Genomic DNA, 22111 nt, shown 5'->3' with positions numbered 1-22111 from the left:
AGAGAAGTTTGCTTCCCGGCATTGTTGCGAACTATGACACTGTTGCCGGGACTCAGCTGTATAGGCAGTGCCAGAGGCGATGTGTTGGTCTCCGCGAACGCGTAGCTGACTCGGCAATGTCCACTGGCACTTGATTTGTAGGTCATTCCCTAACCGCACCCTTACGAGGGTCTCATTTGCATTGCACTATGCCGCCGCGACAGCAGGTGGAGCAGGCTTCTCGCTGAAGTCGCATACATGGTTCGGCTTTGTAGTACCGCGCCGTTGGCCACAGGTATTCAAGAGTGCTTCACACTTTATGCTCTCTGTGTCGAAGCATCAGCAGTGCATGCCAATGCTTCACTATGCAGACGAACGCATCTTGAACTCGGTGAAATGCTTCCTGCAAAACTCCGGCTGAGGGTCGGGCGCTCCCCAGCCATAGGGCCAACAATGCAGATGATACCTCGTATCGACCAAGACTAGATCAGCAGCTGCTCGAGAATGTGAGTCATTGCTGCTTTGATGCGGACGTGCATCTGACTGACATCTGAAGAGAGATGTCTGGAATTCGAGTGTGCGTGCGAGGGAGCAGCAGTGTTGCATGAGAGCAGTGGTCGCAACGCCACTGGCAGATGCGAAATTCTGCTTGATCCTTGCCGAGATGGTCCACTGCCTTTTGTCTTGGGAGAAGTCAGGCCCGGGCTGGGCCTCACAGTGAATGTCGTCTCCCTGTGTCCCGGCGGGTCAGCACTCGACTGCAGTGCCGGTTGTCTGACGTACACAATTCACGAGATCAGCTCTGAAGTCGGGCTCGAGGTTCATGTACGTCTTGACGTCCGCCTTGGAGGTTCGAAACTGGAAAGCAGGAAGAGGCAAATCACGCTCTACGGTGCACTCGAGCTGGCACGGTAAGAACCACGGACAGAAATAGCGAGTTGCGACGGGGTAGCCCAGGATGGATTCGCTCGCGACTGTGCCAAACAAGCGAAAAAGGATTGGAACAAAAAGCATCGAGTCGGATCGTGGATGGAATTGGGAGCTGCGCCGATCTGGCCCTTGGAATGAATTGCGTTGACTTCTTGAATACGTCTGTCGCGAGCAAGATGCAGAGAGGATGCACAGGGAGTGCACAAGAGCACGTATTGTCGCGTCGCGTCGCAGCTCTTGACCGAGTAGTCGGTGCAGCTGTGTGGCTGGTCGCGAGCAAGTTGGTTCATTGGGTCCACTCGGTCTGCATCACCTTTGCATTTTCTCGTGCAGGTCAGTCGAAAGCACACTCGTGGTTTCGCACTGTCTTGCCGTAGCTCCGGGCACAGGTATTTGCGACAATCTCGCATGTTGCCAAGCCTGTGCTATGCATCAGGCCCGCGTTCGTCCTCACAGTCGATATCATCTCACGCAAGGTAGCCTCTTTGAAAAGCTTGCTGCAGAAGCGCCATTGTGGATCGGGAGCATCGATTCCGACAGGTGTACAGCGTGGATAGCAAGACTCTTTGACGGGGCCCAGTTCGCCCGCCGATCCCATTGTCAGAGTGAGCGAGTGTGATATATAGGTCGCTCTGCTTGCCGGTTCAGGGTTCATGTGTGCTGCTATCTCCCTTTGATACGTCTCCACTTGGAACGCCGGCGAGATCTCATCGCGCGGGATACTGCATTTGGAGGGGGGCCGCGACAGAAGGAACGGGTAGCAACAGGTGTGCTGACGATCGAAGCTGCTAAGCCGAACAAGCAGGAGAGAATGATGGCGAGCATCTGACGGCGTGACGCGACGCGAGCGCGAGTAGATGGGTGCGATGGGTCAATTGCTCCTGTCTGCAATGACGATCTCGCTGCGACTAGACAACGCAACGATCGTGCAACGAGGTCTATGAGCTCGTCCCGACGGGATGTGAAGCTCGACCAGCTCTGGCACTGTGACGAGCCGGGCGGCGGGTCCCTCTACGCCCATACTGCGAAAAGGCTCCTAAGCTGCAATCTGAGGCGCGTCCGTCTTTGCTGCTTGTAACTGCGTCTGTAGCTCGACGAGCTGCCACTTCTGTTAGCCTGTGTCTGCGTCGACGAGACGGGCACTCGCCTGGCTCTTCACCCGTTCGCCTTTCTGTTGTAACTCTTCCAGCTGTTTCTCGACTCTTTTGCTGAGATACGACTCGATCAGCTTCAGTGCATGCAGCTGCAAGGGGACGCTCTCACATCTCGCTAGTGATGAACTCGAGGCGCTTGTCGACATTGGCTTTGGCTTCAGCTTGGTCTTGTCTGATCAAGCCGGGCCCAATGAGTTTGTAGACCGTATTGTTAGGCGTCAGGGCGTCGAATTCCTGTCAGACTCGCGATTTCTACACAGGCCCATCAACCTGTGAAGAGATCGAAGCTGACCTTTTTGACTGCTTGGTTCTCTGAGAGTTGTGCACCGAGCTTTTGTCGAGACAGCACGACGTTTTGCAGCTCTGCCGAGCAATCCGGTGAGCTCAGCCGCAGATCAGAGAAGCTCGAGTGCTGACGATCTTGCACCGTCTGGTACTCTGCGCTGGCTACTTGTAGCTTGCTCTCGAGTGACATCACCGGCTCTCGTCGGCGTCGCTTGTCGGGCGGGCGGACGACGCGATTGGTTTCCCAGCTGGCAGGCACAAAGCAAGCGGCACCGCACCTCACACTCACCCGGCTGTACACGACTGGCACCGAAAGATGGCAGCGTCGGAGCTGTTCCAGAGCTACGAGTCGGACTACACGCAGCTAGCGAGCACGATCAGGCAGAAGCTCGACAAGGATGCCAAGGAACAACGAGGCGGTCCGTCATCTGACTATTGCCTCACCTCCTCAAGTGCTGAACTTGCAGAGTGTGACGGACAGAGCAGCGCAAAGCGACGCTGAGACGGGTAGAGATGGAAGTCGAAGAGGCGGACGAGATTGTCAGTTCGGCTTGGCAGCGATGGCTCACACCGGACTCATCTCGTCATTGGCGCTCGACAGATTGATCAGATGGACATTGAAGCTCGTCAGACGACAGACAAGAACGTCAAACAGCGTCTCCAGGTCAAGCTGCGATCGTACAAGAACGATCTCGAACGCTGGCGCAATGAGGCTGTTCGTGGATTGGCTGCCCATCAAGCACAAGTCTGATGGCATGTGCATGGCCGGACAGAAGAAGCTCGCGAGCACAGCAGATCGAGAGGCTCTGTTAGCCGGCTCATCTCAGCATCGAGCCATCTCTCCCTCAAACGAGTCCGATGCGTCTGATCAGGGGGCATCCCAGGCCGGCCTATCGCAAGCGCAAGCTCAACGTGCCCGACTACTCAACGGCACAGACAAGCTCACCGACGGTCAGAGACGACTGGACGAGTCACATAGGATCGCACTCGAGACTGAATCCCTCGGAACGAACATCCTTGGCAATCTGAGGACTCAGCGCGAGCAGATTGAGAACACGCGAGATACGGTCAGCTCATGGATTCAAGCACGTCATGCCTGCTGATCCTCTGAGCCCATAGCTGTACACCGCTGATAATTCGATCGACAAGGCAAGCAACACGCTAAAGAAGATGGTCCGCACGTACGTTCCTCGCACTGACAGTGCAACATAGGCTCACATGAGATAGCAGGATGTACCAGCAACGTTTTGTCACGATCGCCATCATCATCGTCCTCGTCTTTCTCATCGCAATTGTGCTCTATAGCAAATTCAGCTGAGCTTCTCGCACTTGTACCAACACTTGCGGTTCTGTAATGTCAACATGTACAACGTCGTTCCTATTCTCTAATTTTGCACTACACTGTTGCTGGCTCTGCGCCTGGCTGATCAGTCTCAAGCGGTAGCCCAGTATCCGCAGCAGCCGCCGCCGTAGGCGTGGTTCTGTTCTGCGAAATTTTGCCATGCTGGCTAGCATGACGTTCTTTTGCAAGCTGCTTGTTGAGCCGCTTGCTTTCCCGCTTTTCCTTGTGCTTTGCAGCCTTTTCTGCGTGAGCCTCACAAAGAGCATATGCTTCTTCATCCGATGTAGCGCCTTCTTTGGGCACTCTGGAACAGCAAGCCGCGCAAGTGCCTTTGGAGCATCTTGCAGCGGCCATCGCACGGCAAGAAGGGCCGACACAAGGCTTCGCTTCGGACAGAAGCGTTGTGTGTAGCTTGGTCCGCTTGGCATCTGGCTCGGCAGAGTCTCGGATCGGATCTTGAGCGATCAAGGGGCGCAAGCGGGAGTGGCAGTACCATACTGGCGGTTTCTCTCCTTCTTGCAAAGTGACATAGGGCGCAATGCCTGTCACGCCACGTCGTGCAAAGGTCTGTTCTACTTCGTCGACAAGCTCGAGTAATGCTTTTAGCTTCCCTTGTCGATCTAATGTGGCACGCTTGGTGCCGTCGCCGAGCTCGTTCCTGAGAGGAACGAAGTCATCCTCGTTGAGGAAATGTTGCCACATCCTGAACAGATGAGATTTGACAGCTGATGTGCCGGTCTGTGTCTTGAGATGCATGACAATCGTCAGATACTGTCGAGCCATGTGAAGTACTGAAGCATGCGTCGCTGTTGTATATGCTTGTCGGTCTGTGTCTGTCTCGAGAGCAGCAAGAGGTTGAGAGAGATAGTCCGGCAAGCTCTTCAAGTAAGCATCCGAGCGAGACGAGTTGGGCAAGAACAAGAAGGGGTTGTAGAGATTGCCCTCTGCGCTCATGACGCCTTGCACGCCCGTTTGTGCGATACATCGCGTAACATCGGCAGACGTGAGGATGTTGCCATTTGCAAACACTGGCACCTTGACGGCTCGCTTTACCGCTTCGATCTTTCTCCAATCCGCCAACCCAGTCAGCTGGCCCTTTTGCTCTCGTGTTCTCCCGTGTAGCGTGAGGATCTGTGCACCTGCACGCTCGAGCATTCGAGCATATTCGACTGTGCGTTCTGTCGTATCGAAACATCTGAATTTAGCAGTGACGGGTACGCTGAGCCGCTTGTGCAGAGCAGAGATGAGGGACTCTATCAGTTCTGGTTCTTCCATGAGAAAAGCACCGTAGCGGCCTCGTTTGGCAATGCCCTGAGGACAGCCGAGGTTGAGATCAACAGCATCGACGAGTCCCTTGTCTGCAAGAATGGATGCCGCCTTGAGGAGTACCTCGGGATCGTGTGCACAGAACTGAGCGATGAGCGGTCGATCAATGATGGCTGATCCCTCTTCTCCTTCTGCTATTCCAAAGTACTCTTGTTGGTACTTTGCAGAGTGTTGGCCTGCAAAGAGTCCAGCGTGGAACATCGGCGTGTAGCATAAATCTGCGCCGTGCAGACGTGATATGATCCTCCAGGCCTGCCCGACATGCTCTGCATCAATTACAAAGCGTAGCAGACGCAAAGAAGGGCGGACCAGCTCGCTCTGATCGACCATGGGAGCGACGACATGGCGTGGTTGGCCGATTGACTTGTACAGCTCCCAGCTCTCCAGCTTCTTCGCCCTTGGAACTGAACCCATCGTGGCAAATGAGCGCAAGGCTCCCAGACGCTGCCACTTGCCGAATAAAGCCAGCGCTCGCCGTGGAATCGATGATCCGCTTTCGATCAGCTTCGAGTTTTTTTTTTGGCTCGGCGCGTTCGAAATTTCGAAGCGTGATGTGATTAGCTACACGCCCCTCAGGCCGCATTGATTCTACTCCTCGGCAACGAGCTGCTACACATGTCCGTGTCAGGCAAGATGTTGACAGGCATCGCGACGAACCCCGGCGTATTAGCTGCAGCGTCGAGCTGAGAGAACACCTGAGCACGATGATGTTAGCGATTCTCTGCTCGCTCTGGGCATTTTGCGCAGCTGTGTCCGCCAAGCAAAGCGCATACGTCGTGCTCACCTCTCCATCGTCAGATGCTCCTGCCATCTACACCATCTGGATGAACAGCGGCGAGGATTTGCCCGCCAGCATCGGCACCTTGACGACCGCCTGCAAGTCGATCAATGTCGAATTCAAGTGTTCCACCGATGGCTACAATGGCATGATTGTTGATCTCAAAGGAAACGGTAAGGTGCTTGGTTGGCAATGGTTCTAACGGGTCAATCGACTTTATCCGATTGCAGAGCTTCAGGCACCAAGCGGCTCAGGGCTCGGTTGCTCGCTCGTTCCTTTCCACGCCGCCAAATGCCAGCTCAGTGGCTCGTCCGACGACGCGCAGATGTAAAGAGACGCTTGACGATGCATCCTCTTGTAGTACTTGCGCGACGATAGCCAAACGCCAGATGCAGCATCACGCGATTCGAGACGTGTGAGATCACGACTTCCTTGTATCGTCGGTCTGGTAGCCATCGTCCGAAGGTCCCATTCACATACCTTCGGGCATTCATCAACAATCAATCGGAAGTATAGCGACAATGCTTTTCAGGATGATGTGCACACTTCTCGCCCTTGTCACCTTGACAGCTGCAAAGACACAATCGATCGTGTGGCTCACATCAGCCACGACGCATAAACCTGGCCTCTATCTGGTTTGGCTGTCAGCCGGCCCAAGTGCACTTGGATCAAGCATTGCGGGAATGTCGACCGTATGCAATTCCAGCAACACCAAGTTCACCTGCTCTGGCGATATCAACAATGGTTTGGTCGTGGGTCCCGACGGCCGAGGTGCGCTCCGCTTCGAGCTGCGCGCATCGCTGCTGAACATTGCTGTTCCTTCAGAGATCCAGGCACTTAACGACTCGCTCGTCAATTGTCAGCCCGCAATGCCTGGAAGTTATTGCGGGCCATGAGGGCCGCAATGGCCATGCCACGCGCTTATTGGAAATGCATCGCTCATGGCTGCCATCGCATACAGTTCCAATCTGACGTCTGGCGTGCGCTAATTGAGATCAAGGTGCCATCGCTTTGCTCCTCAATGCACGTTCGCAATCTTGTCATCGAGTGTATATGTCGTCCTCTTCATCTGTCGCTTGACGACGCGCGATCGCAATCCTGTTGTCGTGCCCCTTTCACTGTACAATATCTCCGCGCCTGTCTATGCTACCGAATCCCCAGAACGCGTCAGTCAAGACAACCCTGCCAAGAAGAAAGATGTTGGCCGGGATCGCTGTCGCTATCTTCGCCCTCGCTTGCGTCATCAGAGCCAGCGAGCAGACCTTTATCACTCTGACCTCGTCCGACACAGGCAAGCCAGGATTGTATTCTGTCTACCTCAGTGGCGGATCGGCCGATCTGGGCAAGAGCATCGGTGGCTTGTCCATGGCTTGCGGCTCAACAAACTTACACTATGTCTGTCAAGATGCCGCTGGTGGCGGCAACATCGTTAACGGTGCAGGAGAGGGTAAGGTAGCGCATTTGAGCTTCGCATGATCTGACGGGATGTGGCAGACATTGTCGCTCCTGGCGGCTCATATGTCGCTTGCGTACCCTGGGTGCCTCCCATTTTCTGCTGAGGATAGTAGCTAGGCCGTACTGTATTAAAGCGCGAATGCAATGACATTTGCGACTGTCTGGCTTTTCTTGCGGACAGTGGCAACCAAAGCTCTGCCCTTTAATACATCGCTGGTGCGCGGCAGTCTCTGTGCGTGTTTGACGGAAAGTTTGTGCGATAATCGATGTCGTGACGCAGTGTCGCAGCTGAGCATCGTTCTTTCTTCTGTTAGCCGCCGCTTGCAAGTATACACTTTGATACGAGCCAATCTCGACTGTTTGTGTGTCTATCGAACAGCGTCCACGGTTGATTCGGGATGCTGTGCCTGCCGATCGTCGTGCTATCGGCTCTAGCCAGCCTTGTCGCTGGACGTACCCAAACATTCCTCACCTTGAAGTCCGCACGAACGGGCCACGGCAAAGTGTATTCGATCTACGATGGCGGTAGTCGCGGAGACTTAGGAGCCAGCATTGACGGTCTCTCGATGCAGTGCACCTCTGTCAATCTCAACTTTATCTGCGATGAGAACACGCTCAATGGCATCGTCACAAACGCCAAAGGAGACGGTCAGCAGTTGGGTTTTGACGATTGTACGAAGAAGCTGACAATCAGACGCTAGCTCTGATTGCCCCTAGTGGAGGGCTCATCGTCTGCGTCGACTGGCCTTATCCTACCTTTTGCTAGAAACCAATGCGACGGATGGTGCATTGGCGCCGTCATCGACTCGCATGTCTGAGTGTGTTCTGCGTGGCAGACGGCTGATAGCGTAGTGCCACTAGACCCGGTGTTCCTCGCGCTCGGACGTTGGGGAATACATCAGAATTATTCGCTCTTGTCAGAGAGGCAATAGTCAGCTGCAAATGATTCTGGCGCTTGCGAGAAGCACAGTGGTAGCGAGTGACTGAGAGGTGTTTGGCAAGTCGAGGAAGTCTGACGAGACCACAAGGCGCTGTGGAGTGTGCCACTGCGCCGATGTCGTAATTAAATTCGAATTAATCCAACGGATCTTATCGAGCTTATCACCGCACGGTGCCCGACGCTCTGGCCTTGCTTCAAGCCGTAAGAGCAGTCGACGCTTGTAGCATTGCTCGTCACATGCTACTCATTGGCTTACGACTCTGTTGATAGCGGTTCGATCTCAGCAAACGAGTCGCAATGGCAACTCCCATCGATCGTTCTCGTGCGGCAACACCGTCACTGCCTCATCAGCCAACTCAGCTCGAACTCCTGCGCGAGGCTTCCGTCGGTGTAGCACATCTGCTCAACGATGACATCGAAGCCGCCAAGACCACCTTGGCCGCACAGCCTGAATGCCCATACCATCTCACTGGGCTCGGCATCACCCGCTTCATGGAGGCATCGCTCGGTATGGAGACGCAAGAGCTAGCTGTAGCAATGACGACGCTCTTCAAAGCTGAATCCGTGTCCAAAGCGGCCAAGACGGTCAAGACAGATCAGGTCAGGTGGTGGCATGCGGATGTCGAGCACGACATACTCATTGCGGACGCTGTCATCGGACAAGCCATCATACATATCTTGTCAGGCAGCTACCTAGGTGCGTGTTTCGATCCACTCGAGTCTCATATTGGGTCTGAAGAGCTCGAAACTCGGCCAGACTTTGTCAAGGCAGCGTACAAACTCCAACGGTGTCACTCGCTATTCGAAAAGTCATTCAAGCAGTACGTCCAGGCCGACATGTGACTGCGAGAGATCTGCTCATACAGTACTAGAATCTATCCAGATACTGTGACGGACAAGGACAGTGCAGCAACAATCAACCGCGTGCTCGAAGACAAGTACGCGACCGCCGCAGACGCGCGAGCAAAAGGCGCGCCGACAATGAGCCGGCAGTCATCCAGCTGGAGCCTCTTCAAGCGTTCCGAGTCGGCCGCGTCCACGCCAAATAGCGTCAAAAATGGCAAAGTGCCCGCAAAAGACCTGCAAAAAAGTCTAGCTCAACTCAAGCTAGGCTCGAGTGCGAGCGTCGACAAGATACAAACGCCCACAGCGGGAACGATATGGCAAGATGAGATGGCTTCTCTCGTCATTTCGGGCGCATTGTTCGGACATGGACTGTTTGAGCTCGTCTTTGCACTCCTCCCGCCCAAAGTACGCAAAGTTACCTCGTTCGTGGGCTTTTCGAACGGCAATCGGCGCAAGGCACTTACCTTGCTCGAAGTACCCGCGATACAAGGGAGTGACATTCACGCTTCCTTCGCTTCGCTGGCGCTCCTGACATATCACGGTCTGGTACTCCTCATGTCGGGCTGGCAAGCTCAGGAAGCCGAACTCATCGACCAGTGCTCCACCATCTTATCGCGTGTCGAACAGCGCTTCCCGGAAGGCACTCTGTGGCTGCTCAATCGAGCAAAGATTTTACGGATGAAAGGCCAAGTCGAGGAAGCCATTAAAGTCTTGCAAGACGCTCGTAATTCGTCTTTCAAGCAGGCGGAATCAATTGTCTGGTTCGAGCTATGCTGGTGCTGGCTCAGCATGAATCGATGGGAAGAAGCAGCGCACGCTTTCTCGGAGATGACTCGATTGTCAGCTTGGTCGCACGGCACGTACACGTTTACTCGGCTCGGCTGCTATTTACAGCTAGAGCACACGCCCGAGAACATTGCGAGGGTCAAGAAATGCATCGAGGAAGAACTACCGCAACAGATCGGGAAAAAGAAAATTATGGGCAGCACGGCACCCATCGAGCAATTCATTCTATCTCGACTCGGATTCTGGCAGAGAAAGCTAGATCGGGCGCACGCTCGCGGTCGGAAAGATGTCGAGCTATGGCAGATCATCAAGATCAATCCTGCGCTCGAGATTGCAATCCAGTGGAATGGCATCCCACGAGCGCCGGCAAAGCAGCAACAAGAGACGATAGACAGTCTGCTTGCGCTATCGCCACCGATTGATGCAGATTGGAAGACCGTGCATGCAGATGCTGATCTGGACACTATCGAGGAGCTCGCCATTCGTGCTCTTCTACTCGGGATCTCGTATCGCTCGCTAGGCAAGCTCGAAGAAGGCAGGAAGCATCTCCACGCCGCGAGCCAAGTTGCTGTAGAGTTACCCACATGCTACGCTGCGCCGGCAGCTAAACTCGAGCTCGGCATCTTGCTCTGTGTGGAAGCGGACCGCAATGCAAAGGGCAAGTCGAAAGAAGAGGCGCGACCGATCTACAAAGCAGCTTTCGCAGACGCAAACAGGCTCTTTGAGTCTGCTCTCGCTGCATCTTTTGATATGGATAGTCGGCTCGCAAGCCGCATAACGATGTTACGGGTAGAAATGGACGACAAAAAAGCGCAACTTGCAATATAGATGCTGTACAATATTGACACGAGAGTTTAGGCGCCTATCCCATAGCCTGCCGAGCCATTTTTGCTCAAGTAGACGGACAATTACGTCTATTAATTCGAGTATGCAAGTCCCACGAGATGGTATCGCATGCACAAGACGTAAGCACGCTTTCATCGCAATCAGATCCACTGCACGGTATCGTTTGTACAGCCTCTCAAATCGGAGCCGCTCTGTTCGACGTATCTGCATCGATGCAGATAGCTCGCACTCAGTTGTTCTCGGAGCATGCTAGTCGGAGCATTAGCAGCCTCGGGATACCGCTGTTGGCCTAAAGGCATTATGTATCCGTCAACAATCGCAGCCTTGAATTGCAGATCTCGAGCAGGATTGGCGCTCGCGACTCTTAACATATGCGACCACCTGAGAGCACGTAGATGCGCAGAGAAGCTGGACTGCAATCGTCGAACATTTTGCAGATAAGTACATTCCGATCGACATCGTGCAGCCGGCGCTACTCCGTGGCAACGGACTCTTTGACGATCATCCATTCAAAGTCGCAAAGCGTAAGCGCTGTCGGGGCCTGCTTTAGCTCTTCAGCGCAAATTGAGAGCCACTTACGAGGAGGATGATCAAGGGTGTGCATGTCACATTCCTGATCCATTGACATGTGATCGCCACATTCCAGCTGGAACAGCTCTCCTTGCTTGACAAAGTCATCTAAGAGCGCATATCAGGACGATCTGACAGTGGAGACTGCGAATTGGCGACCTACGCTTGTGTGCATAGAGTGACAGACTGTGAGCTATCATCAGCTCTAAGGCTTGGAGCGGCTCAGAAGGTCGCGCTTACATCACGCGCAAAGTTCCAAGCTGCGGGCGATGTCATTGCTTGTTATGATTGTACATAGTTGGAGCACATACGCAGCAATCGTGATAAGTCTCGATGTAAGGCCGCCTCATGAGCTCGAACTCGATACCGACAGCATCTTCTGTGGGGAAGAAACCGCTCACTGTCTCATTGACGCCTGTTTTGGCGATCTGAGGGACCATGAGGAAGTGCCGAAAGCAGTATGCTGAGCTGATCTTACAATCTCATATCTAGCGTGTCCTATCTCGTCGTTCCATACTTTGACTGTTGCGGTCAGACGTTCATCGTCACCATTGCCAAAGGGAAGCAGATGAGACGGTAGATCACAAACAGCTTCGTAGCTGACTGTACCAGTCACTGATCAGCGGGGAACTCCAGCATCGTCGCATTGGCTGACAATCGAGCTCGTAAGTCTGAGGCTCGTGAAGCGACTCTGCGCTGATGATCGTTGCCGAAAACAAGAGTACTGATGCTGAGAGCACGAACAGGTTCATGATTAGCAGTAAGCCAGCAGGTCGATAAAAATTTGGCGCGTGATCAGGCGTGACGCGAGGTAGGCGACCCGCCGCAGGAGACGGTTACCGTGCATCTCTACAACCCAAACGTCTCTACATCCCCTTGAACTCCTTATAGCTGTCTTGAAAGAGGTACTAACGCATCATCCGTGGCGCCGGCAGCTTGCCATGCCGCGAGCAGAGTAGGCTTTTGCTTTGCTTGTAGCCATTCCAGGCCGACTTCCCCTCGCGATGTCTCGCCCTCGCCGAGATGAGCACCCACGCTGCGCATAGTCTCCACACACGCCAGCGAGCCCTCTCTAGCAGCACTGACGCAGAGCTTAGCATTATGTGTATTTCGCAGGCAAACGATGACTTACTAGAACAGTGGCGTGTGATCTTGTAAATCGCGTATATGTACCGAAGCTCCACTCTTGAGAAGTAATGCAACGTTGCCGGCAAGCCCGCGCAGAGCGGCAATGTGCAGCGGTGTCTGACCCGTTGGCGCAAAGGGCACATTGAGCAATGGTGGCCCAGAAGTGAAGCGTCGCTTGAGCTGTGGTCGGATACCACTCTGTTGCTCACTTGCTTCAATGCGAGCAATGATCGCTTTGAGGCTGCCGTCGTGGAGTGAGGCAGCGCGACAAAGCAAGTAGGGGTATAGAGCGCGCTCGGCTGCGTCGACTTGGCCCGTAGATAAGGATGACGAGATATTGAGCTCTTCGAACTGGGGATCGGGCGCGGCAATTTGCTGGCGAGCAACCCCCAAGACTTGAGCAACGAGTTCGCGCATACGCTCTTGGGGATCTTCGGGAATGGTATGAGATACAGACGCGGGCGGTACGGTGAGCTCGCCCCGAAGAGGGACTTCTACTAGCTTGCGAACTTGCGCAGGGGTCAACTCGGGCTTTGATAGCAGATAGCCGAGCTTGGCAAGGGCGCATTCTGTCGTCATGTCATATCCGCTCGTCACGCCCGCTGCAGCCAGCGCTTGGCCAGACACGTAAACCGGGCTGACCATGCCTCGCGAGCACTGTGTGACATTGACGATGACGACGCCTCGATCTGCTGCTGCGCGGAAGACATCTAGCAGAGCATCTGACTGAGGGGCATTGCCTGCCCCGTAGGTCTCGAGGACGATGCCACGGACAGGCGGTGCGAGAAAGGCTTTGACGATTTGAGGCTTGATGCCTGGGAAGATACGCAGAGTGGCAACGTCCGAGCTGAAGAGTGTATGAGCATTGAACGGTTTCGAGTCTGCTGCAGGCTTGGTGACGAGATCCCAAGCGACATCGAAATTGATGCCCACCTCGGCAAGAGGCGCCAGATTAGGCGAGCTAAAAGCTGCGAAATCAAAGCTACTCGATTTGGTCGTCCGGTTGCCTCGATAGGCGGTATGATCAAAGTAGAGCAAGACCTCTGGGATGTTATAATGGCCACTGAGAAGCAGTGCGCCTAGGAGATTCTCCACGCCGTCGTTTCTGACTTCACTGAGCGGTATCTGGGCACCTGTGACGATGACAGGTTTGCCGAGATGCTCGAGCAAGAAGGACAAGGCGGAGGCGGTGTAAGACATTGTATCAGTGCCGTGGACGACAATGAAGCCATCCCAGGCGGCATAATTGCGCTCAACGTCTTGCGCAATGCGAATCCAATCTGTTCATGTTCTCAGATGGTCCTTCAGTGGGTGCGGGATGCCGACGTACCTGAAGACTCTATTTCTGCAGAGTCGATGAGCTTTTCGTATTCGTATACAGCATAGCGAATGCGTCTGCCGCCTGAGCCGCCGTGATAGGTGGGCGGCATGAGCAGTGTAGGGAGCTCAATCGTTCCGTCAAGGGTATGTACTGCTAGCGGAGCCGTTGTAGGAGGTATAGGCGTAGATGTACCGGAGGTCACAGATGGGCGGCGCTCTTGTGTGCCTTCTTGCGTCTCCTCGAGGCGAGCGGGCAATGACGAGATGGGTGAATCTATCATTTGGGCAGAGGAAACGGGAGATTGGACAGTATGAGCAGCTGTATCTGCCTTCCATTTGATATATTGTCCTGCCGTGCCAGAATGGCCGAGCAAGGAGTCGCCGTAGGGATCTGTACGCTGCCCTTTGTCACCCTGCCTGACGCGCCAGCTGGCTCCACTGACCATGGAAGCGTGACTGCGACTTGAGCGAGTCGAAGAAATATCCAGGTATAGGCGCATAACCTCCCGAGGCATCATCTTTGCACATACCAATCGTCCCGCCCGTATAGAGCAGCAGAACTCTCGACTCTGCGCCGTCTTTGTGAGCTCAAGCTGCCAGGGCCAAGACAGGAACGAGCCTGTGGTTGCAGAAGTGGAGGAGAAAGCATCTGGCGAGCGGAGGCTGCCTTGCTCGTTGGCTTGCTGCTGAGCTACGACAGAGTTGATGCGACGAACATCCCGAGCAACTGATAGCCAAAATTTAGCTCGGACGAGTCCGCTTCAGATTTGGAGAGCGGACCGTCCTTGAGCGAAGGCTTCTTGAGGCCAGCAGTCGGCCGGGCCTCGCGCATAGCGAAGTATGAGCTTGCGCTGGAGCCGGTGACGCCGGTGATGGAGGGTGATCGAGATCAGAACAAGTCGCGTTTCCTCGAGTTTCCTCTGAGCGAGACACCACAGGATGTGGGTCCTAGTGGGCAACTTCGTCAGCAAAGACGAGGGCGAGTCATGTTCAGATGTCTGTGCTATCCTCATCTCATCGTTCCCTGCAGTGACGACCCACTGGCTCCGACCCGGGCGAGAGTATACCGTTGGCCGCCGAAAGACGTCAGGAGAGCAGAGCACCGACTTTGCATTCGGCTCGTATGCCCCGACTCCGTCTCTCATGATGTTCGGGCTCATCACAATCCATGCAGCTCAATTGTATCGCGCAAGCATCTGACCATCAAGGTTTATCCCGTCAGCGACGACATCGTCCGGCCTGCGGGCACAGATTTGACAAGCAAGACCACCTACAGAGTCACAGTGAGAACAGAGAGCAAGTCACTATCGCTTCTACATGCACTGCCTGGCTACACAGGCGACTTACGATCGCGGGAATCGCAAGCCAGGTCGAACGCGGTCGCGCAAGACGAGCTCGACTATATCAGACCAGCTGCAACGCCGTCTGAATGCTTCCTTGGCGAGAGAGCGGGCGAGAGAGAAGCGCACGTCTTAGAAGCACATGGCGATAAAACAAATACAGAGACAGAGGTCTTGCCCGGTGACGAGATCATGGTCACGAAAGATCGCTCGCTTGTGCTCAGGTCAGTGAAGGAGCACGTCAGCCTCTCTTCAGGCTGATCGATGGTGTTCTCAGATTCGAGTGGCGACCTTTGGTCACGTATTGCCAAGGCAAAGTCAGTGCCGAGCTGATACAAAGAGCAAAGACGCTGGGTATGCACTTTGCCGAGCCCAGGAGATCGCAACCTCATGGCAGTCGGGGGCAGGCATGTCTTGCATCACCGGAAGCTTAGCAGAAGCCCAAAATATCTCATACTACCTTGCACGCAAAGCTACCGTCGCCCTGACGCCCAAGCTGTTTCTTGCCCTCGCGCGAGCAATACCACTTGTTACAGACGGCTTCTTCGCTGCTCTTGACCCCTTGACCCAATGTCCGCCTATACCAGATGCGATCGAAGTGGAGCTCCGTGCATCTGGCGTGCCAGATGTCAATGCGGAAGCTCAGATAGAGCGCAAGCGAGAAGCGTGGCAGACCCATTCAGCTGGATCCGACATCAATTTCTGGAAGTCATCTCCCCTCGAGATCAGCTTTGAAGAGCCCAGAGACTATCTCGGCGTGGACTCACCTTGGCCAGATCCCGTCAAATTTGGCATTAAATTGGCCCGAACAGAATGGATGGCCGCCTCGCCAAGGGGCATGTTTGTCCAGCCTGCTCGGCCGAGGCTGTTCAAGCAGATGATCTTTGTCGGTCACGACAATCAGATTCAACGAGCAGCTGTAGGTCTCCGTGCCAGAGCCTGTGAGTAAGGACTGACGCGGGCTGTAAAGACCGAGGAATATCCGGGCGTCATCAGCGCAGCAGGTGGCACTTCTATCGAAGTTTCGGGCGATGGCAGATCGCTCCAAGAGTGTCGAAAAAAGCTCCAGGACTTGGTGAACGAGAACGTCGGCAAGCACGTCATGTTCTTCAAAAGCTTCATAGACCCAGACTCGACTTGGCTCGAAGCAGCTACCGCACATCCCAAAATCTACTTGCTTGAACATATGGACGTGCTCAGTATGATCTTCAAGGCTACAGTAAACCTTGACGACTTCAAAAGGAAGGCGCCGCACAGTCCTGTGGAGTCTATGCAGCAACGGGCACCATCGATCGCGCCCTCTGACATACAATCTTTGGCGAGCGGTCCGATGCCTACAGGTCCCACAGAGTTCCCGCCAACAGTGCCCGGACAGCAGAGCGGAAAGCCCAAACGACCCGTTCGACCTCCGTCGAGCGTCAACGCGCCCAAGTTCGACACCTTTGCAGCTTTCGACGACTCGATGGATCGAGTGCCCGAAGGATCTCTGCCAGAACTGGCACAGGAACAGACAAATGGCACAGTAGCTTCGTCTTCTGCTCTGCCTTCACGTAGAGCGATTGTCAGGAAACGTCTGGCCACGCAGTCGAACAATCCGTCAAGATTACCCGGATTTGATGATTCTGACAGCGACAAAGAACCAGCTGCGGTCAGCGAAGTCCCTATTTTTACCACCGACGAGGGCGACCGTCCCGCAAAGCGCGCTCGCACAGGGACACCTGTAGTTGAGCCTATTGCCGAGAATCCGGCAGCAAGGGGTCGGAAGCGGTCTGCTAAGGAAGATGCCGATGAAGTGATGACCCTCGATGATGAGGCAGGCCGGCCCACGAAGCAGAGCAAGGCGCCCAAAAGGGGCAAGATACTACCGGTGCAAGAAGAGCCTGACACCGACGATGATCGCTATCTACAGATCAAGACCAAAGCGCGCGGCAAGGACAAGGATAACGACGCGCGACTCAATGCAGAGTTCAACGCGCTAAAGCTCGTCAAGCCTATCATGCACAAGCCAATTGTCGACAAAGGCGAACGGCTCAGGTTCGACGGACCTGAAGAGCGCGCGTTTGAGCTATCAAAAGAAGATGCGAATAAACCATCAACTCAGTGCAAGTTCCTCAAGGTCTACTTTGAAGTACAGCCTCGGCCAGCCAAAGTCCAGCCGGTCCTTGGCAGTACCGGCTTGCCCAATTATAAAGGTTTCGTACCAAAGAACCAGTCTATGCCGCAACGTAGACAGCGCCCAGAGGTTGTCTTTCATGTCTCACAGCCAGATGATTTCGGCCTTGGCGAGCAATACCTACAAGGCAGGCCAAAGACACGCAAGAAAAAGGTCATTGTCGGTCAATCGCAATTGCCGGAAGAGTCCGACGTGTCGCTGGAAGATGAAGATGAAGTCCCCAAGCTGTCTATTCGTACCCGTGGTGTTCGCAATGTACCTATCATCGAGAACGTACATACAACGAGCGACGAAGAATTAGAAGACGACGATGCATTTACATTGCAAAGTCAAAAGGGTGCTGCACCTCGTACCTCAGCGGGCCGCCGCGCAGCAAAATCGACTATATCGCCGACTAAGCGCAACGAGATCATCGTAGACAGTTCATCAGATTCAGATGATCTGACGTTCAAGGGTTTGTCTCTGATATATACAGATCAGATGATTCTGCTGATCAGCATCGCTTTGTCAGGCTTCAAGAGTACCTCAGTCTTGTCGAACAAGCCCACGCGGGCACGCCGAAAGTAAGTTTCCGAATCTTGATGCAAGTATGTACAGTGAGAATGCTGTGCGATGTTGTTGGATGCCTATGCAATTGCGCCCGCCTGCGCTATGTCCTGCCGTCGATTCCATCCTGTCTAGAACCAGTGGCTTGCGCCGCCGTGCCAGGCAACCTTTCTCCGGCCAGCAAGCTGCGACATGGTTGAGACAGATGTACCGATGTAGACTGTACCTCTCTGCTCGCAAACGTATCAGCAGCGCTCATAGAAAGGTCTGGGAAAACTCACAGTAAGGATGGCAGCATCGAGCATCGGCGGATACCAAGCACCATACTTTTGTGCAGTCTGTAGCTTTTCGTGATCGACAAAGTGGAAGCCAGGCTGGGAAGCAAGCTCCTCGCGCGTCTTTGGATCACGATCATCGGTCGTGAACACGACCGGAATGGCCTCGACGTCTCGTGTGGTATAGACCGTCGTGCCGGCATCTTTCAGCATTTGTACTCGTATGCCGTTGATTCGGTTGATGACTTTGTCATTATTGACGACGCACTTGTACCACGCTTGCTTGCGTTTGACCAAGCGTCCCTGGACCATGTCTATCGCATCGTCAAAGATGTCGTCTCTAGCTTCGAGTTTGTTTTGTGCGGAGCCTTGATCATCGTCTTGATAGTCAGTTGTCATGTCCGCGTTGTACGGTGTTGCAGTGCGGTACGAGGGCATTTCCACGCCTTCTGGTCGTGGGTCACACTTGTCCGCGACGTCATTCCTCCTGATGTGCGCTGTGATGTAACTGATGCGATTGCGGTGGATGTCATTGGCAGAAACACCGAGAACAGTCGCGATGATAGACTCTGCGAGCGCGGTAAACGGTCGATTAAATCTGCGACGCGAGGGTCAGCTAGATTCGTGCTGCGAGTCATGCTATTACGTAAGGTGCTGGCCAATGTCGTCAAACGCTTGAGCTGAGCCTATTCTGGGCGTCTGCTCGAGCCAGTAGCTCTGTGTCAAACAAGTCAGATCTTTCTGATTGCCATCGATGTGCTCCCTATCATATTTCAGAATCTCTACCGCTTTGTCCATTGACTCGAAGCGACCATGATTGATGCCGGTGTCAGCAGGATGGTAAGTTGCATTGGTCTTGACCAAGTAGCCCCTTCCGAACGAGTCATCCTTGAGCAGTTTGGCCTTGGGCTCAGTCTTTGGCAGACCGACAGCGGCACTGTAGTAGCATTTGAGCTCTTCCGAATCATTGCGCCAGCCGTTGATAAAGTATTCCTTGGTGATAGGGCCAGGTCCGTACCATGCTTCGGCATGATTGCGGTCCGGCTTGTTGAGAATTGGTCCTTGATCCTCTATTGGCTGAGTGGGATCAACCGGATTATCGCCAAACGGAGTGAGATCGCTCTTGAGATCTGCCCATTCGATGACTGAAAGGTTCAAGCGAGATTGCAAATGCTCAAGATCATAGAATGCGCTGTAGGGCGGGCCGCTGAAGGTGTTGAGGTGCAGATTGGGCGCGATGGGCGGGAGGATGACTGTTCTAGCGCTTTTGATGCCCAGGTAAAGCAGATTGAACTTGGTGCCCAGGATCAGCTTTGTGCGAGATCCGGGTAGATATGAGACTCACGATGCCTTTGAGCTGATTGTTCGTCCCACCGAGGGGAATGGCAGTGACGTACCGTTCTAGTCGGGCAGGCTCGAGCGTGTCCCAGTAAGAGCCATGCTCCTCTATTGACTTTGCCAGTCGGGTTTGCACAGGCGATGGGGTGTGAGTCGGTTGCGCAGAGCTCGATGCGCTCGACACGCTAGCGACGGATAGTCGGCTGGATACTGGGCCAGGGAGCGGCGTGCTAGACGTTTGAGCTTCTGATGTGCTCAGTGGAAGGCTGGCTAATTCGTCGAGGGATGCATCGATATCTTCGTGGGATTTCCAGGGTGAGACAAAGGCCTCCCAGGCATCATTCGAAGTCTGCTTCACATTTTGCAGTGTATCTTGCGCAATTGAAGATGCTTTCAACCTGGTTTCTGATGTACTTGTGAAGCCAACGATGATGAGACTGATCGCGCCTAGCAGGACAAGAGGTACCATAATTCTTCGACATGACGAACGCGTCCAGGGCCTCTTTGGGGTATTCGACGTTGGCATGCGTTGCATCTCCTTGTAGTCATCCATGTTGTACTTCTCATCGTCTGGCGTGGCGCGTACTTGGGACGAATGACCATGTCGACAGGGTTGGCCGAGACCGAGTCCCAGACCAAGTCCGTGGCCTATGAGATGCCCACTGCCTCTTCTCACCGCAATAGTGGACTCGAATGTTGGCGTGCTCTTGAGGGAAGGCGATATGTCTACATTTGCCTCTTCGTCCCGATAGCCCATGTTATCCTCGCCTTCGTCGCCGATTGAGAACACGGCGCTTGACCGGGTGGGCGGAGTAGCATTGCATTGTCCGCCGCAGCATCCACAGCAGTGACCGTGGCCATGAGAGGAAGTACTAGAGGTGACCGACATGGCAGGCGAGGCAGGCGCGTGTTGATCAAGCAAAGGCGACGCTGGCAAAGCGGCATACGCATTCTCCGACTTTGGCACGTCCTCGTCAGCTCGCTTACGGCTTCTCGTCGTCTGCGGTGAGGGCGGAAAAAGCATCGCTTTGAAGGCGGGCATCTTTTGCAAACGAGCAGCACCGCCCGCGCGAAGCCTATGTCACAGTCAAAAGGGACACGGCTTGCAAATAGAAATGGAAGCACGACACGTCTGAGAGACGCGTTCATTGCAAATCACTCACGTGACTTGAGATGACGAGCCGCTCGCTGCCCTGACTTCCTGCCTGAAATGCGCTTGGCTCCATCTGCAGATGCTTCTGTCGTCGGAGACAACGACATCATCATCATCCAGTCAAGCAGATGCGCCAAGCTCGTCGCTCGAGCCAGAGGATGAGATCAAGAAGGAGCCCCTCGATGAAGACGAGAGAGCTTTGCTGCGTTCCTTTCGTCACGGCGCTACCCCGCCAGGGCGCACCCGTTCGAAAGTACGCATAGCAAGCGAGACTTCAACCTCATCGAGTGCCGACTCTGCTTCGCCAGGGCCGCCTAGTGTGACTCGGAGGCCTAAAGGGGATTGGCCATACTCGAACTATCAGTGGACGTTGGCCACACTCATCCTCACCTTCAGAGTGGTCGCAATCCGTGTGAACGAAGCGAACCCCGCCAATGTGGATCCCAGAGCGATCGCAAACTCAGTGGACGCGGGCCAACCTGCACAGGTCCGCGATCACACCGTGCCGACGGCAAATGACATTCTTGCAAAGTACAGAGAACTCGAAGTCGCATATCATTTTGTAGAGCACGACATCGCTCAAGCGGCATGGCATTGGGACGACGAGGAGGGTGTTGAGCTCGAGGATGAGAACGATTGGCATGACTTTCTGTCGACCTACCCCGCGCATGTGCGAGTCATCGTCAATCGCTTCTGCGATGGCCTCACGAAAGTTGATCGCTCTATCTGGCCAATCATCAACGACATCTTCGCCACTGGCCCAGCTCGAGCGAAAGTCACCAAGCGGCTGCGCGCGCTTAGTCCTGAAGATGCTGTATTCGAATCTCAGGAGCATTCTCGAGCTTCTCTTTCAGACTCGTCTGGCTCGAATTACGTAGATGGACCTGCCAAGAAACGCGCAAAGACTACGAGAGCCCCCAGGGTCAGCGCGCCAGGTCGGCTTGTCACTGCGCAACCGCCTATCAAGATGCCTGTGACTGAGGTAGCGCCTATACGGTTGGCTTCCGGCGTGTCTGTACTGCCAGCTAGTGTACCCGCGCATGGCCCGACGCCCTCAAGAGCAAAAGGCAGTGCAAAGCGGTCTGCCAAGGTGCCGAGCACCCGAATACTCACTGCAGCCTTACCCGCGATCCCTGCGGCCCCTGCACGAGCTCTACCTGTTTCTACGCATAGGATGCCTGCGATAGTTCAACGACCGCATTACCCTCCACTTGCCGACTGGCCAGTCTCAGCTGAGTGGTCTATTCAGCCTGCCCCATTCGCCCTACAGAATCGTACGCGTAACAAGTGCGCCCCGATCATAAGTGGCTTGTGGAAAGCCCCTGACTGGTCCGGCAGGACACAATGGTCACCACCACCGTTGGTTCATCGCCCTGCAGCTGCCTCTGAGCCATCAATGCAGCAAGCTGGTATTGTGACGAGCTCGCCTTTCGGCATTTCTGCCCTCATTTCACAAAGGCCGCAAATCCTGTCAACAATAGCGCATCCCAGGCGAAGCACTGGCTCAACAGCAGCGCTAGACAGTGCCGTCCGAAGAATTGAATGGGGGTCCGCGCAGGCCCCTTTGACGCCAACACGGGAGGGAGCCACGACGCCGACAG

The 22111-nt window shown here is 54.5% G+C and overlaps 11 protein-coding genes across 11 annotated transcripts; 5 read left to right on the top strand and 6 right to left on the bottom strand.

Annotated features, from left to right (window-relative positions):
- Positions 1–186: 186 nt before the first annotated feature.
- L969DRAFT_95109 (uncharacterized protein) lies at positions 187–1507 on the bottom strand (the record flags this gene model as incomplete). The annotated part of the gene is made up of 7 exons (XM_014712042.1): positions 187–305; positions 357–473; positions 528–711; positions 763–953; positions 1070–1167; positions 1260–1329; positions 1381–1507. The coding sequence occupies 7 exons, from the start codon at positions 1505–1507 to the stop codon at positions 187–189; spliced, it is 906 nt and encodes a 301-aa protein (XP_014567528.1).
- A 438-nt stretch (positions 1508–1945) lies between these two features.
- On the bottom strand, positions 1946–2538 carry L969DRAFT_95108 (uncharacterized protein; the record flags this gene model as incomplete). Its single annotated transcript, XM_014712041.1, has 5 exons — positions 1946–2008; positions 2057–2117; positions 2173–2297; positions 2356–2426; positions 2481–2538. The coding sequence occupies 5 exons, from the start codon at positions 2536–2538 to the stop codon at positions 1946–1948; spliced, it is 378 nt and encodes a 125-aa protein (XP_014567527.1).
- A 126-nt stretch (positions 2539–2664) lies between these two features.
- L969DRAFT_75768 (uncharacterized protein) lies at positions 2665–4027 on the top strand (the record flags this gene model as incomplete). Its single annotated transcript, XM_014712040.1, has 6 exons — positions 2665–2767; positions 2830–2888; positions 2950–3063; positions 3122–3415; positions 3468–3529; positions 3579–4027. The coding sequence occupies 6 exons, from the start codon at positions 2665–2667 to the stop codon at positions 3664–3666; spliced, it is 720 nt and encodes a 239-aa protein (XP_014567526.1). The 3' UTR covers positions 3667–4027.
- Positions 3745–5473, bottom strand: L969DRAFT_75767 (uncharacterized protein; the record flags this gene model as incomplete). Its single annotated transcript, XM_014712039.1, has 2 exons — positions 5326–5473; positions 3745–5268 (listed from the first exon to the last, which is right to left on the bottom strand). The coding sequence occupies exons 1-2, from the start codon at positions 5428–5430 to the stop codon at positions 3745–3747; spliced, it is 1629 nt and encodes a 542-aa protein (XP_014567525.1). The 5' UTR covers positions 5431–5473.
- A 247-nt stretch (positions 5474–5720) lies between these two features.
- L969DRAFT_50379 (uncharacterized protein) lies at positions 5721–6125 on the top strand (the record flags this gene model as incomplete). The annotated part of the gene is made up of 2 exons (XM_014712038.1): positions 5721–5967; positions 6025–6125. 2 exons carry the CDS (start codon positions 5721–5723, stop codon positions 6123–6125), a joined length of 348 nt encoding a protein of 115 aa, XP_014567524.1.
- Positions 6126–6327: 202 nt separating this feature from the next.
- L969DRAFT_95104 (uncharacterized protein) lies at positions 6328–7353 on the top strand (the record flags this gene model as incomplete). Its single annotated transcript, XM_014712037.1, has 4 exons — positions 6328–6565; positions 6620–6652; positions 7086–7241; positions 7289–7353. The coding sequence occupies 4 exons, from the start codon at positions 6328–6330 to the stop codon at positions 7351–7353; spliced, it is 492 nt and encodes a 163-aa protein (XP_014567523.1).
- A 1133-nt stretch (positions 7354–8486) lies between these two features.
- L969DRAFT_50616 (uncharacterized protein) lies at positions 8487–10649 on the top strand (the record flags this gene model as incomplete). Its single annotated transcript, XM_014712036.1, has 3 exons — positions 8487–8886; positions 8947–9010; positions 9062–10649. 3 exons carry the CDS (start codon positions 8487–8489, stop codon positions 10647–10649), a joined length of 2052 nt encoding a protein of 683 aa, XP_014567522.1.
- A 490-nt stretch (positions 10650–11139) lies between these two features.
- Positions 11140–11989, bottom strand: L969DRAFT_18017 (uncharacterized protein; the record flags this gene model as incomplete). Its single annotated transcript, XM_014711696.1, has 7 exons — positions 11140–11198; positions 11247–11345; positions 11401–11423; positions 11478–11497; positions 11549–11665; positions 11716–11840; positions 11893–11989. The coding sequence occupies 7 exons, from the start codon at positions 11987–11989 to the stop codon at positions 11140–11142; spliced, it is 540 nt and encodes a 179-aa protein (XP_014567182.1).
- A 133-nt stretch (positions 11990–12122) lies between these two features.
- Positions 12123–14517, bottom strand: L969DRAFT_95101 (uncharacterized protein; the record flags this gene model as incomplete). Its single annotated transcript, XM_014712035.1, has 6 exons — positions 12123–12318; positions 12370–13645; positions 13696–14076; positions 14129–14254; positions 14305–14412; positions 14466–14517. The coding sequence occupies 6 exons, from the start codon at positions 14515–14517 to the stop codon at positions 12123–12125; spliced, it is 2139 nt and encodes a 712-aa protein (XP_014567521.1).
- A 107-nt stretch (positions 14518–14624) lies between these two features.
- Positions 14625–17793, top strand: L969DRAFT_103924 (uncharacterized protein; the record flags this gene model as incomplete). Its single annotated transcript, XM_014712034.1, has 7 exons — positions 14625–14664; positions 14716–14806; positions 14860–15249; positions 15303–15379; positions 15433–15944; positions 15996–17652; positions 17710–17793. 7 exons carry the CDS (start codon positions 14625–14627, stop codon positions 17763–17765), a joined length of 2823 nt encoding a protein of 940 aa, XP_014567520.1. The 3' UTR covers positions 17766–17793.
- An 82-nt stretch (positions 17794–17875) lies between these two features.
- On the bottom strand, positions 17876–20399 carry L969DRAFT_95099 (uncharacterized protein; the record flags this gene model as incomplete). Its single annotated transcript, XM_014712033.1, has 4 exons — positions 17876–17974; positions 18026–18617; positions 18666–19312; positions 19365–20399. 4 exons carry the CDS (start codon positions 20397–20399, stop codon positions 17876–17878), a joined length of 2373 nt encoding a protein of 790 aa, XP_014567519.1.
- Positions 20400–22111: the final 1712 nt, after the last annotated feature.

Source organism: Mixia osmundae, assembly GCF_000708205.1.
Source record: "Mixia osmundae IAM 14324 unplaced genomic scaffold scaffold_6, whole genome shotgun sequence".
Taxonomy (NCBI): domain Eukaryota; kingdom Fungi; phylum Basidiomycota; class Mixiomycetes; order Mixiales; family Mixiaceae; genus Mixia; species Mixia osmundae.
This window is presented reverse-complemented; position numbering and strand designations above follow the sequence as displayed.